The 17,248-nt window shown below is 39.6% G+C and overlaps 1 protein-coding gene across 5 annotated transcripts in view; it reads right to left on the reverse strand.

The window, feature by feature from the left end:
• kiaa1549la (KIAA1549-like a) overlaps positions 1-17,248 on the reverse strand; it is a 118,049-nt gene that overhangs the window by 19,586 nt on the left and 81,215 nt on the right. For all 5 annotated transcript variants that reach the window (XM_080304093.1, XM_026172778.2, XM_080304094.1 and 2 more), the window contains 2 exons: positions 14,722-14,915; positions 6,273-6,418 (listed from right to left, as the gene is read on the reverse strand). In XM_080304093.1, the coding sequence (XP_080160219.1) occupies positions 6,273-6,418; positions 14,722-14,915 (340 nt within the window). The remainder of the gene's footprint in view (positions 1-6,272; positions 6,419-14,721; positions 14,916-17,248) is intronic.

Below are 17,248 nucleotides of genomic sequence, written 5' to 3' on the forward strand. Positions count from 1 at the left end.
AATGATATGCCTGTTTTTTGCCTTACATCCACTTGCAATCTTATAGTTTACTGTGACGTACAGACCAAGGAAGAAGTTTGTGTTTCAGGTTTGGTGAGGGAAATTTCTGTATTTATTACTCTGTCATGTAGCACTAATAAGCTGGTGTGTGTGTCTACATTGCACCCACAGAGTTTTTGAACTTACTAATGAAGCAAGCTATTGTTAGCTAACACATTAGCACCCTAGGATTTAATTTGTATGATTTTGCTTGTGCTATGTTGGGTTTTTTTGGAGCCATAAGATGAATTTGATCAGTAATGGGTTATCAGCTTTTCAATTTCCTACCTTCCGTTGTCTCATTGCTCACATGTACTTTCCTCCACTGTTTTCCACTCCAAAATAATTGCTTTTATCCTCTAATGTGAGATTTACTTGTTGTCATGGAAACTACAACTTTAATAAACACTAAATCCAATAAGAATTGAGTTTTGTCTCATGAAAAACATCCGCTGTATGTGACTGGTCCTCTGCTTCGCACAGTAACACAATCTCAGTATTTATGAGACTGTATGTTACAGCAGCGAGCAGCAGATGGATAGTGCTATGTTGCTTCACAGTGACTCACTGACTGACTGACATCATATGGCAGACTGCTTCTTTGTAGGGCTACGACAGTATGCCATTAACTCTGCTCCAAACCCACAATGTTACATTCGTCCAGGCACCAGCTTCGTCTGCTCTCATTTGCTGGAGAAACTGTTCAGCCTATCAGAGTGTGACAGCTCAGGTCAGGACAGGTGGCATCACAAGCAGCAGAGGGCTGTGAACCTGAATGGACACAGGTAACAATGTGTTGTAGCTAACGTGAACCCTGAACCATTTCACAGCAAGTGGCAAACACTGTACTGGTGTTTGAATTGAACATGGTTTCTGCCACAAAGGTTGTTACATCTGGTGAGTGCCACGGAGAGTGTGTGTGTGTGCATGTTTAGACATCTTTGTGAGGACCAAAAATTGGCATGCTATAGTTTTGGGAACCAACAGTCACTTATGTGGACAAAATGCCCGTCCCCAAGTTTGTAGGCATTTTTGAGGCTCAAAATGTGGTTTTAGTGTCAGGGTTACAATTAGGTTATGGTTAGGCTGAGGGTTAGGATTAGGCATTCATATTTGATGGTTAGGGTTAAGGTAAGTGGCTAGGGAAGGCATTATATCAATGAGATATCCTCACTAAGACATGAAAACGAGTGTGTGTGTGTATGTGTGGCTGTGGGTGGTTGGCTGGTTGGCTGGTTGGCTGCATATGTGCACTCCTGCACTCAGGGAAGACAGAGGCCAAAACGAGGGTGAAATTCAACAAAGGCTATTTTATATTATTTTATTTTACAATAACTTATCTTGCCTAAGTTTCACTATGAAGAAAAAGTAGCAACTGAATCATATTTATTTTCATACAGCACTGACTGGTTTGGTCTACATAAATGGGAACATTACAAACATTACAAATATAACGTTTGTAGGCTTTGCTTTTTAATTTTTTCCTTATTAGGAAAAATTTCTACTTTCCTGTTGTGTCTGTTCCTTCATTTAATTTAGCGGCAGCATGATGGCTGTGTTGTTGTTTTGCTTCCTCACAGCTACACATTTCAGATCAACAAAGAAGGGTCCTTCTTCTCTTCTTCTTTTGTGGTTAAATACATTTTAAAACATGTGGCTTCATTGACTGAATGTAGAAACTACATGTTGCATAATTTGAATAAACTACATTTTAGAGCCCCCGTTACTCAGTGTGTCTTCTGGTAAACAGTATGAGTCAGTCAACAATCTGCTGGTACTTTTGCTGTTTATTCCTTTATGTTTGCAGCAATATTGGTTACTATTATGGAGATGATTTAACAGATGAACAATAAAGTTAGTATATCCATAGACTACATATAAAACCACCATCATGTTATCCATTAGTTTTGGGATTTGAACCCTGAACATCTGAGGAACATTAAAACGTTCATTTAGCTATACTAAGGTCAGTGTTAGATGTAGTCTGTTTCTCTTGAACAGTTGCTCTAAAATCATTCTAAAATGTAAAAAACTACAACACTGTTTTTAGTCTCTTGTTGTGGAAGTTTAGCGTGCGAAATAAAAGAAGTCCCACTGTCTTTTGAGTGGTTTACTCTTGTAAGAAGGAATTTAGTCAGCACAAGGCACTGATGGCACTGCCCTGAAGGATTCACCGGAACAATGGAACCAGGCCGTACTTATATGGAAAGCTGTATCTTCATATATAAGAAACTAATCTTCTACATGTCTCACATCTGACAGATTCATTTTGGCTCACACTTCTTTACAACATTGCTTCAGTTTATTGAAGTTTGCATGTATTTGTTCATCACAGCTCTCTTGACTGAAACACTGGAACACCTCAATTGTTTTCTTTTTTGGCCATTCTGTTGCAGATTTGCTGCTGCACTTGGGGTCATTGTTTTGTTACGCGACGCAATCTGGACTAAGCTTTATCTTGAGTATACAGAGGAGTTCACAGTGGACTCAACTACACCTCAACAGGCCCAAATCATCACCCCTCCACCACTGTGCTCAACAGTAGCTATGAGGCATTTGTGCTGGAATGCTGTTATGTTTCTCAAACTGTGGCACTGTGCATTATGGCCAAACATCTCCACTTTGTATCCCATCTGTACAAAGGACATTGCTCCAGAAGTCTTGTGGTTTGTTCAAAATCAACTTTGCAATTCTAAGCTGTGTTGTTCTGTTGAGAAAGAAGATGCTTTTCCTGATAATGCTTCGAAACGAGCCACACTTGTTCAGTCTTTTTCTAGTTTTTTTGCAAGGAACTTTAACTTTTAACATGCTAACTGAGGTCTGTGGAGTCTGAGATGTAGTTCTTGAGTGTTTGCATTTTCATTTCACTTTCGCTGACTCTCACAAGTAAAATTACGGGTGTAGTACAAAATTCTCTTTAGCCAATGCTTTGACACCTGTAAAACTTCCTGAAGATGTGTGACCCACTGCAGCAAGCAGGTGTTTTTATCATTTCTGTAGCATACCGGCATTATTCTCTCCCTTTTTTTCTGAAAACTCTATTCCTGTCCATCTCCAGCTCTCTGCAATCTCTAGTGAGAAAATGAAACAATTACTCATCTTCTTGTCTCTTCTGGGTAAGCGTTCATTTGCTCGCATAAACACTATTAATCACTTAAATTGCTGTGAACATTAGTTTGCTGATGCAAAAGAGATCTGAAAATCACAGTGTCCCAGAATGCCACTGAACAGCAGCAACGTGGCAGTGTTACCAGTGATCAGAGCAATGTTTAGGCAATCAATTCTGAAACTGCAGAGCTGGAAAAAAAACTGGGCTGATAATCTGTTGAACAGTTCAAAGATGCAGTGCATTCACTGCCACTACTGATTACAGGTGATGTAGATCAAAAGGCACAGTCTATTATCTCATGTCTGACAAAATGTTTGTTTTTAATCCTGTGATGTCTGCTAATTTAACGCTAGTGAGGAATCTGTGCAGACAGCGAATAATGTTATCATTTTATCACATTCTGCAAACTATGTAATTTATATAATATTTTATAAATATGTTTTAGGTTTACAGGTTGCCAAATATTGCAAGGGCTGACAAAAGCATTCATGCTTGCATCTTTGGACCTCTAAATTAGCTTAGCAGGTTCAACCCACAGACTGTATATAAAAGATGGACTGACCACCAAGATGGCAACCATTAGTTATGAAATCTGTATGTGGCGGGGCGTGGTCTGCAATGCCGCTGCAGGAGCGATGGACGCACCTGCAAGGCATCTGCAATCATGCCTCGTTGGCTTGAAAATCTGCACTGGGTCCTGAGGGTCGTGTTGTTGTTGTTGTTGTTGACGCAGTCGGGCTTTGAGCTGGAAAGTTGCAGCCGACTGAGTGTGTTTGCAGCAGCTTAGTAAAAAGATGCGGAAAAGCATGTTCATGGAAACATCATCAAGTCTGCCGTGCAATGTTTACACTGCATTTGGAAACTTCAACATTTGCCTTGCTTGTCCCATGTTGAAGTTTTTGGACCATAAGTGAAACTAGTTGGATGGACGGGTGAAGTCCTAAACCATACAAGGCTATTTAGCTTCATCAAGATGCATCCATTAGCAATATGCTACAGCACATATATATTTATTAATTAATAGTAAGTAGCAGACTACTAAAATAGATAATTCCATTAAAATGCTAAAAAGGGACTAAAGGGGCAAACACAGTTGAGAAGTCCATTGCAGTGGAGTGGTCCAAATTACCAGAAGTGAGCCTATCTATGGAAAACTACAACATTTTTTATTGTCACAACCTGCTAACATGCTTTTTTAAGCTTTATTAGGAGAACTGTCATTTACTTCAGCAGCGGAGATTGTCATATGGCTGTAAACAAGAACCTTCTTCTTTAAAATGACACAGTACCTGCCAGCTACTTTGTTGAATTAATGATGGAGAACATTTCAAAAGGCTCAAAGATGATGCAGTAGAAAACAGACATTGTCTTTTTTCATTTCACATGTTCTGTTTAAACTTGGCACCACCATTACTCATAACAGGAGTTCACTTGAAGTTGCGCCATCATGCTAGAACCAGCTATTGTAGCCTCAGGCAATGACGAGAAGACCACAGAAGGTGGTAAGCTCATTTTTTTATGAAGCCTCAGTTTTTGTCATTTCTAGATTTGACTTGAGTCCTAACTGACACTGACTCAAGAGTCTGGATAGATTTAGCCAAAGAGTGATTATAAAGAAAAATGTTAGTAGCTTCCTGGTCCGAAAAGGGGAAGGGGAAGTGAAATAGCTATTGGAGGACATCGTAGTGGATTCATTTTTCATAGATGTACCCAAATGTAAATGTGTGTATATGACAGATTTAGCACAGCTCCCACAGATTAACATGGGCTTTGTGTATAGTTTTGCTCACATATACCATGCTTACTCCCAACACAAGCACACCTATGCTAATTTTGTTTTGTGTTGTTTTACTTTTATATCAACTTTAAAGTTGCTTAATTTTTTTCTTGAATTCAATTCAGTTCAATTCAATTTTTCTTATGAAGCACCAAACCACAACAACAGTTGCCTCAAGCTGCTTAAAGTGAACTTAATAATGTGAAGTACGTGTTTGTCATCATCATGGACCAGTCTCCTCTTTTTATGACCTTTTTTAACAAATGCTTTTAAATTAATAATGCATTCTTCATAATTAGTCATCAACCGTCTGTCTAATTGATGTAGTAGTGTGAAAAATATCAGAATCGGCATAAAAAGGTAGAAAACAACATGGAAATAAAGATGTCCTTATAACCAAGAAGTGTCGATAAAACATCAATAAACTAAGCTACAGCATGTCATCGCAGATTTTAGACTACATCAGGTCCCTTCTTTAACAAAAAAAAAAAGAAATGTGACTCTTGATTACAAGTAACCTTCTCATTTTAATAGTAATTCAATTATAACTTGGCATTTAAGTAGTCATACCCTTTGTGTGTGTGTGTGTTTTTAATATTGCACTCTGTGTGAGTGCAATATCTAAAAGCTCATTTAAAATGATGGAGAGGACAGGCATCAAGGATTAACAAGTAACTTTCCTACAGCATAGAACATATGCAGTGGGTTGTATGGATTTGAATAACACCTAAGGTGACACTACGCTGTCAGAACTGTTTCCTCCCACTTCCTTGTCTTTCTCTGTGGTTCTGCTCCAAAGTAAGTTGATGCAACGCTTAAGGAATATGTACTCGCTTTTATCTCCATGCAGCATTTGGAATGAGGTAAGCCGATTGAAAACAGCCTAAATAGCAACACGTGAATGCTTCATGTGTCTTCTAACTGATCTAATATCCCAGTTTGCATATGAGCGGACGTGTGACAATATCTGATGAGTACATGTGTCGTCCCTGATAGTTACATGATGCTGTAGCAGGCTGACTCATTGTAAGCATGAGTGTGTTTGCGCTTCATTAGCTCACAATAATTATCCTTGGGTAAAAACATCATAGCATGAGTGTGTGTGTGGAGGGGCGGGGGGTGGTCAGTTTTTTGGTGATCTGCACTTGTTTATTAGCAATGAAAGACTTTCTGATGGGCACAAACATAAGGAGAGGCAGATTTTTTTCCATCTATCCATCCATCTGTCTTTGTATGTGTCCTTCTCCTAATACCTTCCCTTCTTCCTCCTTCACTGGAATCATCTCATTCTTTGTCTACCTTCTTAACCCCCTCCCTCCTCATCTCTCTTTCCTTCCTCCTCCTCACCGTTGGCGCCCCTCTTGTGTAGCTCCTCTTTGCCGTTCTTGCTGCTGCTGCCAGTCGCAGTCCTCCGGGCCGAGGAGCTCTTGCTGGTGTTCAGCTTCCCGGAGCCGTTACTCGACACCGAGCCATCCTCATCACTTGGCAACCTCCTGTAGTAGCCATGGCAACAGAAAGGAGGCGAAGGGAGAGAGGAAAAGGGAGGGGCGAAGAGGGTTGTGAGTGTGTACACAAACAGGGCATCATCTCACAGTTATTACTGCCAACACACTATTTAAAAAAATGTTAATGGCTCATTACAAAAAAGAAAAAAACCCAAAAGTGCTTTACAAGCCAAAAACATGTGGTGTGGTGTTTGTATGTGAGTGTGCGCATTTTATGACAATCGTGTAGGTAAACCAGCAGATTTGGAAGTTTATATGCAATTTAATTTGTCCTGGAAATGCCAAAAAAAAAAGAGAAAAAAGGTAAAAGCTTGGCTGTAAGGACTGTATAGTCTACGGGAACTGAAGGTGAACAAACTTTGTAAAATCTAAGCTACTTTTCAAGTGGCATTGTTTAACTATAAGTGACATCATTAGTCACAAAGACAGAGATGTCTAAAACATTAAAATCTGCAGCAGCAACTTGATCTGAAAGGTGAAGATTAGCATTGTCACACATCGTGCTACCTTCCAAATGTCAACACCACTGACTCAACTTTTGTCTCATCTTGAGCTAATCACTTGTCATCACCAAATTATATAATTGTCAGTCATAAAAGTTTGAGTCCCCAACTTTTTCTTTGTGCTTCATATTGTCCCTCCTGACAGGGTCAAAGGGGACTGGAGCTACAGGATACTCCCTGGGCAGAACACCAGACTGTCACAGACAACCATTCACATCTACAGATAACTAAGAACTAATGAACCTAACATGCATGTCTTTGGAATGTGACACCAGGAGAAGACATGAATTCCACACAGAAAGGCTCCGGCCTGCTGGCGGATTCGAACCCACTGTGCTGCCCGGATAAGCCATTAAGTGAAAGGATGACTGATGGCATATGACATCACATCAGCAAATAAGATAACATTATAGATATACAAGCCTGATCATTTAGAGTCAAATTAATGTCATAGCATTTTTTTTAAATGATAAATGATTTATTTCTTATCTTATCTTGTGCACCTAAACTAATAACACTCCTGACTCCTGGCATTTTCATGCCAGCTTCCACACCTGATAATCAGCAGTTACAGTAGCTTGACCTATGTGATGTTAGCAGCTAACTAGACAAATTACATCACCTTTTACTGTTGTACTGTGTCATACGGTGTTTGTGCTTTTAGAGATGGTGATTAGACTTGTGCTGAATGCACCTTGTAAAAAAAAAAAAAACGTGAAATGAAGAAATGCAGTGCAAATGTGAAGGACAAGCAGAACAATGGCATGCTGATTTTTTGGGATAGCCTGGCTTCCGGCCAGGGACCTTGATGGAAAACAGCCCAGCATGCATATATTTCCCACTCAAAGAGTCATTTCCCTTTACTTCAGAGGAAATTATATTGATGACATTTATTTCCTGTTATAGCAGCAACCTCCAGGCTTTATCATAACCTTAAACCAAATAGTGATCTACATTATAGTGACTTGCTTTTGTCCCCAAAAGGTAACATCAAGTCAGTGTATTGAACACTTTTATGTCCTTTATGTCCAGTGTGTGTGTGTGAAAAAATCTCGTGCATAAACATGTACGAATTCAAAAATAGCACTTAGTCAGTTCAATCTATATACCGAGCACACACATACGCACACACACGTGCAGGGTACACAAACACACATGCGCACAGCCTTGAGGCATGTAAGACACAGCAGCTACACAACGTGACAGGCCGGTCTACAGGTGGTGTGAGATGCACAAATCAGCCGGAGCCGACATTACAGAACCACAGGCGAGGCTAACACTGTGAACACACACACACACACACACACACACACACACACACACACACACACACACACACACACACACACACACACACAATGCAGCCAGTGCTGTGTCCGGTGACTGGCCAAGTCAAAGTAAAAGTCATGTGGAATCAGGCAAAGAGCCGCTGGGATGGAAGGAGAAATACAGTGTGTGTTCCACATAAATCTGTGAAGGCCAGAGGGAGGAGCAGCTGAATCAATAATCACACTACTGGAGACTAGCGTTCATCTCCGTGCCGCTCTTTGTGCCTCACAAACTGCAGCTCTCTGGAGGCTGAAGTGAGCAGAATAAATGCTGCCCCTGTGAACCCATCCTACAGTGTTGCCCCATGGTTAGCATGCAGACTGCGTCTTCCTCCTTCCACACACCAGAGCATGTTCAGCGGGTAAAATAATCACCGCCGTTGTTTCTCACATTGTTTCAATTTTTTATGGTTTAAACAAAGAACCATTTTGAAATGAAGCAGAAAATGATCACATCACTCTGCTCGTGTCAAGACAATGACGCAATCACACACAAAAAGCTGACTGCAATTTAGTCACTGTTGAAGACAAACGGTTATATTACAAAGCTGCAGGAGTAAAATATATATTCTTAAAACACAAACATGTGGCACCTGTTCCACTGCTCATTAGCACAAATAACTATAATATACAGCAAACAATAATATTAAAGGAACTGTTGAATTCAAATACAAGACAAATACTATTATTTACTCTCAGACATCATACAGAGCCAAGAAAAAAAAAACCCTCTGACATGGCCTGTTTAGTATTTAACAAAAATTCTTAATTATTTTAAAAGATAGACTACCATCTATGGATGCCTATCTGTCAATCTGCTGTTTTGTGATGGGTGGGAACAACATCATCTACCCAAATCTACCCACTTGTGATACCACAACCAGTTAGGGCCGAGGGCAGCGTCAATGAATTTGAAATGCACGCACAAAATAAAAAGCCCAAACTGGAACGCAGTGCAAAGTGATTTCAATAACATGTATACTGCTTAGCAATGCAAAGTCATTTGAAAATGACAATCGTGCAACTTTTCATCTAATGCAAGTCGGAAACTTTTCCTTTATGATAAAGCACAGCACCTGGTTCTGCCTGCACACAGACCACAAAGCACAACAATAAATGCATTCTTGGTTGTTGTTTGGGTTTGAAATCCATTGCACCCCACATTGCATCGGTTCGACAGTGAGATATGTATGTACCCAGGTGGTAGAATAATGTGAATAGTGTTACCTTCTTTGAGAATGTGTGTGCCGGTTGGTAAAGCTGATTATCAAACTATGCCAGCGCTTCCAGTCCTTTACACTGTCATCACCGTCACACAGAACGGCTGCCTCTCGCTTGGCTACAGCCAGGGTTATAAATATACATGTGTTTATCATCCTCGAGAGGCAAAGCACAACTAATCCCACCTCCATTCATTTTCATCTAGTGGTGTATAAATGTGAGGCTCTGTCTTATGTGCATTTCTGCATTTGCATTAATGTGAGAGGAGGCATGATGCATCTCATTTATGACTCCCGAACTTCCTCAAGGGAAAGCTGTCGCAATTGACTGTGGGCGCGGGTGTGGGTGTCGCTCGTAGTAGAGAAATGTTTGGGGATGGAAACGTTTACAAAAAGAACAGTTTTCATATTTTGTTCTAAATCTTTTCAGTGTTTATGCATAGAACAGATTATGTCATAAGTCTAGTGAAATCTACCGGGAATAAGACCTTTTGGTACATTTTGGGAAATGTGTTTAAATGGCAGGATTCCGGCAGATGTTTGCAAATCACATTCATCGCTCATGCGTGAAAAGCAGGGACAATAACAAGGAAGATTAGAAACAAAAAAAGAGAAAATATATGGGGAAGAGACTTCATTTATTACCAAATAAAGACAAGCTGCATAAAACATGAAGATTAGCAGCAGATAGATGCAACTTTCATTTTCTAACATTATTCATTCTGATTTGAAATCACAGAAATACAATCAAACACTCAAATGTCTAATCCTCAGTAGTAGCCCAGTGGCTGTGGGGACAAATGACCATCTGTTTAGCCGTGTGTTTGGGTCATTACATGGATTTCATTAGTTTTTCACTGAGAGCAGATTGTGTCTGATCAGTTTGTCTCTTCCCATGAGCTCCCATTTCCAAAATCACCATAAATCTAATACACAGTATTCGCTCAACTTTTAAAAAAAATGTAGAAATAACATTTTACTAGAGCCAAGCTTCAGAGCTTTAATCCAAAATAGTGCCCAACTTTTCAAAACGGGCTCGTTCCGGCTTGCTTGTGATGGTTTTGGTGACGTCTTTGAGTTTTGGTTCTTGTTTTCATTGTTATTCTAGTGGTGTTGACTTTTTGTCTGCCCAGCGCTTCCCGTGTTCCTTCTGTCTCGTCTGTCTGCTTTCTGTGTGGCATGTTTACTGTGAGTCTTGTCGCCTTCATGTTAAACATGGTTTTTGTTTGTTTCCTGTTTGACTTTGATAGGTTTCTTCTGGCTGCTTTGTTTTATCTTGTGTCCTGATGTGATTTTTCTATCCGATTATTGCTGTAGCTTGCATATTCTCCAGTTTTTAATTATATTCTTTGTGTTTGTATGGTCACGTTTGTCCTCTGCTGTCATATGTTAGTCAAACAGGCATGCACTCAAAACATTTTTTAGGGTGTGGAGACCAGTCAGTGAGCTAATGGCAAATTTCTGATCTCTAATTAATAGTGTGTATTTCCAGACTGGTTGGGGAGGTATAGATATGTTGATGCAGCAAAAGCATGCTTGCAAATGCTAGCAGGTTGCTGTTGTTCCCCATAGTTTATATGGAAAACGGTGAATGTCAGAAAAAATACTCAACAAGTAGTTGTGAAAAGTGCGATCAAAACTGGCAATTTCTACCGCTTACCTTCAAAGACAAAGTTTCACCTTTTGAAATGTATTGTTTGAAGTGGTAAGATAGAACTTTTACTGTGAAGGCGCATGCTATCCGTTTCCATTTTGTGTGAACTTTTTTCATGTTTTATCTACAGCTTGAAGAGTAAAAAGGCTAAAAAGTCTGCAGCTTTCATGCAAACTACAGGCGACTGTAGCAATTTGCAAGGGATCTCACGGGGAGCTTTTTGGTGCAGAACCCAACTTGCAAATCATTTCGCTGGGCAGTGAGCTGACCTGTGAGAAGGTGTGAGGAGGTCACTAACTGGTCTCTAGGCCTGTGTGACTGAGGCCTTATGCTTTTGCAATGTTTCTTCCATGTTCTTTTACAGACGTGGATCATAGTGACAGGCTTCAGCTGCAGTTTCTGAGACAAACTTTTTAATCAACAGTGAACTTCCTCCTGATTTCACTGGGTACAGATGCATTTTTTTTTTTACTTTATTGCTCCCCAACTTTTGAAATCAGTCTATGATTCATGCCACATGCCGAAACATGATCCAAATCTTTCAAACCTGACACTACGCTTTAAGCAATACACCCCCCAGTGTGTAGAAGACTGGAGGAAATGCGCTTAAGCTTGCACGGATTCTATTTTTTTAATATTAGTAGTATTTTTGGAGACATTTAGTTGCAGATAATTATCTGTGAACGACCTAATGAACCCACATTAGTGCAGCAGGAAGCCATCGGACTCATGTCATCAGCGTATTTAAAAATATGAGAAGAGACGTGACATTCATTAGTGTAGAGTTTGTATAAAATCCAGTACTGGCCATTTTTGCTAATGAGAGGACACGGTCTCTCTGCTCACTAAAACGACAATGAAATTATTCATCCAAAAAATGTTATTTAAATGTTACTTAAACAGATGACTTTGGGTTTGTACTCTCTCCAGTGTAGACACCAATCCCAACACAAAAAGAGCCTCAGTAACTATAAAAAAATTAAAATTGTTCGCCTCTGCTGCGAAGCCATCTCTGATATCTATAAAGAAATGTATATGATATTCGTATGTTTCAGTGAGACTAGCTGTGCGTAAGACACCTCCACCCCCACCACCTGTACGGTTGGCGATCCGATCCCAGGCTGGAAACAGTCCCAAAGTATCCTTGGGAATACACTGAACCCCAGATTGCTCCTAGTGTGTGCATCATGTGAATGTTAGATAGAAAAACTGTAGAAAAAAGTGCGTTTATGAATGTCTGTGTCGATAGATAGTTTTGTTTTTTTTTACTAATGAAATATCTGAAGGAATTATGAATTCATACCACCACTCAGTACTTGTAGGAAACTTAATTATCTTTGCGCCTCAAACAAACACAGTGGTGAAATCTCAGGCAGCAGATTCCCCTTTGATGCCATGAGCTTGACAGCAAACTGATAACCAGACAAATCAAAGACAAATGAAAACTTTCTAGTTTTCAGACTCAGTAACATGTAGAAACTCCTAAAAATCATCATAAAACACTGATTTGTGTAACAAGTTATAACTATGCACAACATTTTAAATTTGAAGATAATCAAAAATCTCTTTGAAACACATTTGAGCTTTGAAAAAAAATACTAAGATGAAGCCTGTTTGTTTTTTTGACTCAGCAGGGATGATTTTAAATACGAGAAGCTGAGAATATTTTATATTGAAAGCCATATGGAATCCTAGAGTGCCTTATTGGGTTATATTGCATTATATGTTCACATTTCCCCATAAACTGACATAGAAAAGGTACAAAATGGTGCGTAACATTTGACAAGAATGCAGGAAATGAAACGTCTGATGCTTGAAATAATCAGGGGGAGGGGTGTCTGGCCCTCCACCTTTCCTAAACACATGTTATGTATATTCTTACATATAAAGTATAATGAGAGAGATATTGATTTTGTGGATTATCTGTATTTTTTATTTTAAACTCGTTTATTAATTTCTGACTTTGAGACACACCGGTGTGTCTACTGGCCAATTAGTTTTTTCACAGGTCCAGCAGCCCCATAATGAGTCATTTAAACAGGTAATGCTCGTCGTTGCCAGTGATACCCCGTCCCACGCTGTTTACAGTAGATCTTGCTCATCAGTAGATGAAAGGCACAGTCGTTTAAATGTATTTCCTGTTAATTTACACAAATCTTTTGTGTCACATCATGTGTCAGATAGGTGTTAAGCTGTTAACAGTTGAAAATTACTGGAGCAATTATTTATTCACACTTAAATGGGATCATCTGTATTTGTATAGCAACACACCTAACACCACTATTAGACTCAGCGCTCTCAACTTCAGCCTAGTACATCACTCCATCCGTTGTTTTGGCTGCAAACAGAAGCAGCTTCCCTTCTTTTGTCTACAAACAGCCTTTCGTTAACATTGGACTTATCTTAAAATCATGTCAATCTGTCAGACTGTGCACTGCTTACTCTGGGCTTCTCTCTGGCTTAACTGTGATGCACAAACAAGCACTGATGTCTGGACTTGCTGAAAAGCTCTGGTTTTGTCACCGCCTTGTTCACTGACTGAAACAGATGCTCGAGAACTTTGTTCTTCCCCTTCACAAGACTTCCAGCTGGGAACAGCATGTCGGATCAGCTCGCTATCTCAGCACTGTACCTGTGTTCAATCACAGCGTATAGTGATGTATGAACAAGGGAGAGCTTTCCTTTACATCCACATCTATAATGAATTATGCACAATGATGGCAGCAGTGTGACATAAGACACCTCCTCTACTGGGTTTTGGTCCGTGAAAGGGTCAGACTACACTTTTGTGTTAACGACATGCTTTGCTTAAACACCCAAAAGCAAACCGTCAAGCTCAAATTTCTCTGAGCCAACTGCTGCTATTGTTGGACATAAAACAATGTTTTAAAACAGACAATACAGCTGAGGGTGTGTTACCCTCTCTGCATCACAGCTGATCAAGCCTAATTCATACCTAGTAGATGCATATCAGCTGAATGGGTAACACAATATTATGTGACAAAAATTGTATTCTTAAAACTTCTTTATGTAAATTTGAGTCAACAAGACTTTTGAAGTTTCATGTGTGTTTATGTTTTCCAGATTCTTCTGTGGGGACGAGTCGCCCTGGCAACCAGCCAGCAGACATTTAAACCCAAACCATGATCAATACCTAACCCTAATCAAATCAATTTTATTGTCTAAACCTCACCAAATATGTTTTTTAAATTAATAATATATCAAAAATAACACAAATGAAGTCTGTGAGGTCTATTTGGGTGAACATTTTTCATTTAATACTTGAGATTTTGTCATTAGAACTTGAGTTCAGTCCACATAAAAAAAATAATGATATATAATTAATGTTTTATCCAAATTGTAGCATATGTCTGTGCATGTCTCTGTTTCGGTTTGGTAGGTAACACCTGACTAATTGATCACACCAAAATAAAGATTTTTGTGCTACTTGTCTTCATGATTTAAAAAAAAAACAAACTAAAAAAACAGATGCAATGATAAAGCACAATAATGCTAACATCCAAATCATTTATATAAGGTCAGTTTTCCCAGTACATTAAAGCAGATGAGTCAGTAACTTTCTTACCCTCCTTTGTGTATGTCAGCAGACGGAGGCCTCTTATTGGCAGTCCCATCCTGGTGCACCTTCTTATCCAGTGACAGCGACAATGGAGCGTCTCGCACAGGCAGCCCCAAAACCAGCGTCTCCTTGGTAACAGAGACTGCCTCATCGCCAGTTCGACCCATGTGCTTCTTGGCATAGTCGAAGCCCTGGACAGGCTGTTGGGGGGGAAAGGACAACACATAATGTTTGAATTTGCACAGTCAAAGCTAATCCAGCTTTTAGCACAATCCAGTCAGGAGTTTTTGGATTGATGGACCAAAAGCAACTTGAGACATGAAAACAAACATCGACTGTAGAGCACATGCAAAGACATCAAAAAAGACAATGCAACCGTTTCTGATATGCTGTACATGGCAGACGCTGATGAGAGGGAAATATTGGAAGTCAGTTTACTTTAAAACTCACAAAAAATTAACAATATATAACAATATATCAGCCACAGAATGTGCAGATCTAGCATGAATGAAAAGAGCAGTTGACACCAAAAGAATAACTGAAGAATCAAAAGTGCGAGGCAGGATTTCTTGCAGAATTGAACATCAGAGTTTTCCCATTTACATTATTGGTAAGCTAGTTTTCAGTTTAATTATATATGTTATACTGATGCATTTCAACAAGCAAACAAATAGAGCCAATAGCCAGCTGAAGCATGCATACAACTAATGTTCATGACAGTTTCAGCTGTGTGGTGGCAGATGTCTTTTCTGCCTGTTGCCATAGCAAAAACATAAATACATCTGCACTTTTTATTGTCTTTGCCTACTGTTTTGTGACATCAGTTGCCCATTGTTGCATTGTTCAGTGCACAACACCTTTTATCCTGATATAAGCACTCTGGATTGAGCGGTAATTGAAGCCATAATGTTGGGTAACACACTTACAGCAGAAGCAAAAGCTTAAAGTTTAATTTGGTGAGAAGTCACCACACTTTAGAAAAGCTCGCTGGATTTGACAGGCAATACCATACGTGCAGTTTTTATGGCATGCCACAGAAATTAAAGTTAAGGCTCCTTCTTTTACTGATAAGAGCTACTTAAGTGACACATATAGAATTTTACTTTGTAAACGTTTGCCAACTATTTGCAAATTCTAACACTTGGATAGACTTGCTGCGCATGTTCTATGTAGGGCTCTGGCTATGACAGCAAAAAATTTTAATTTTTCCTTGTTGTCGTTTGCCTTCAGTTTCTGAGCCTTGCACAGGATCCAAAAACTCCCTGTGCATGGGGTTCTAATTTTAAATTTTGAATTCCCACTCAATACTGCTGCTCCGAGAATGTAACCTTAAGCTTTGATCCATGAGTTTGGGGTTTTTTTTGGGTTGTTTTTTTTTTATAGACTGCTCATCATGTAATAAGCCCAATAGCAGTACCAGCTGGAGTTGATCTCTGTGGCACATACACACCTATCACATGCCTGGTGTAGCCATTTCCTGTGATTAAAGCAGAAGCATAATGCTGCAGCTTCAACTCTATTATTGATACAGTCTATTCACTGGGTTTGTGTGTTTCTATACTTTTTTTTATCCGTTTAAAACCTTCTGTTTCACAAGCTGGGCTACTGCAGCTTAAATGTTAAAGTGTGTTTATTATGTTTTTCCTTTTCAGATTTAACCTCTGTGTGAATAGATATGTCAGTAAACACCATGAACGCCAGCGATGGGACTGCCTTTGTTTGACTGGACTGATAGATGAAAGACTTCAACTCACTTTTCAATTCATAAAACATTTTGAGTCCGTTGTCACCCTGAGCTTTTCACGCTAGCTGCAGCACTGAACAACCTGATGTGGGTGAACAGCGCTCAGAGTTCTACCAGCTGACACGACATGGTCTCCTGAATACTAAAGAAACATTTCCAGATAGGTGTTGCTTCTATTTCAGATAAAAGTAATTGAATGGACATCCCTCCCTGAACCTTTTTTTTTTTTATCAGTCTCCAAACACCAGAGCTGGCATAATGAAAAGTTGAAAAATAAATAAATAAAAAAAGATTAACAGCACCTTTGAAGTGGGTTTTGGCATAAAGAGACAGAACATAAAAAGAGGCGGCAGCAAAAGCAGTCTGAAAAGCCTCCGAGGCCTGGACACAATCTTTGTATTCAAATTAAGAAAAAGCGTTTAGCGCGCAGGAGTGAAAAAAATTAAAGCGTGGGGGGGGGGGGGGGGGGAGATTTAGGTTACACAACCACGTAAATGAAACCCAGATTGAAAAAAATAATAAAAATTGCCGCCTCTTTTCTATTTCGAGCAGCTCTAAAATGGGACGTCTAATGCATTTGATGATGCATGCTAAATTCTGAGTGCGTGTGAGGTTAGGCAATGCGTGCATCCAGCTGACGGCGTTGTTAATAATTCATCAGTCATACACACCGCTGTACCATCAGCAAGCTCCAACACACGTGGCTGCAGACGTGGATGAGTGCCGGGGAAAGTGATAGGAGCTCAGATAGAGACGGAAAGAGAGCGCTACACCGTAGGCCCTCTCACC

This window comes from Astatotilapia calliptera, chromosome 7 (assembly GCF_964374335.1).
Source record: "Astatotilapia calliptera chromosome 7, fAstCal68.1, whole genome shotgun sequence".
Classification (NCBI taxonomy): Eukaryota; Metazoa; Chordata; class Actinopteri; order Cichliformes; family Cichlidae; genus Astatotilapia; species Astatotilapia calliptera.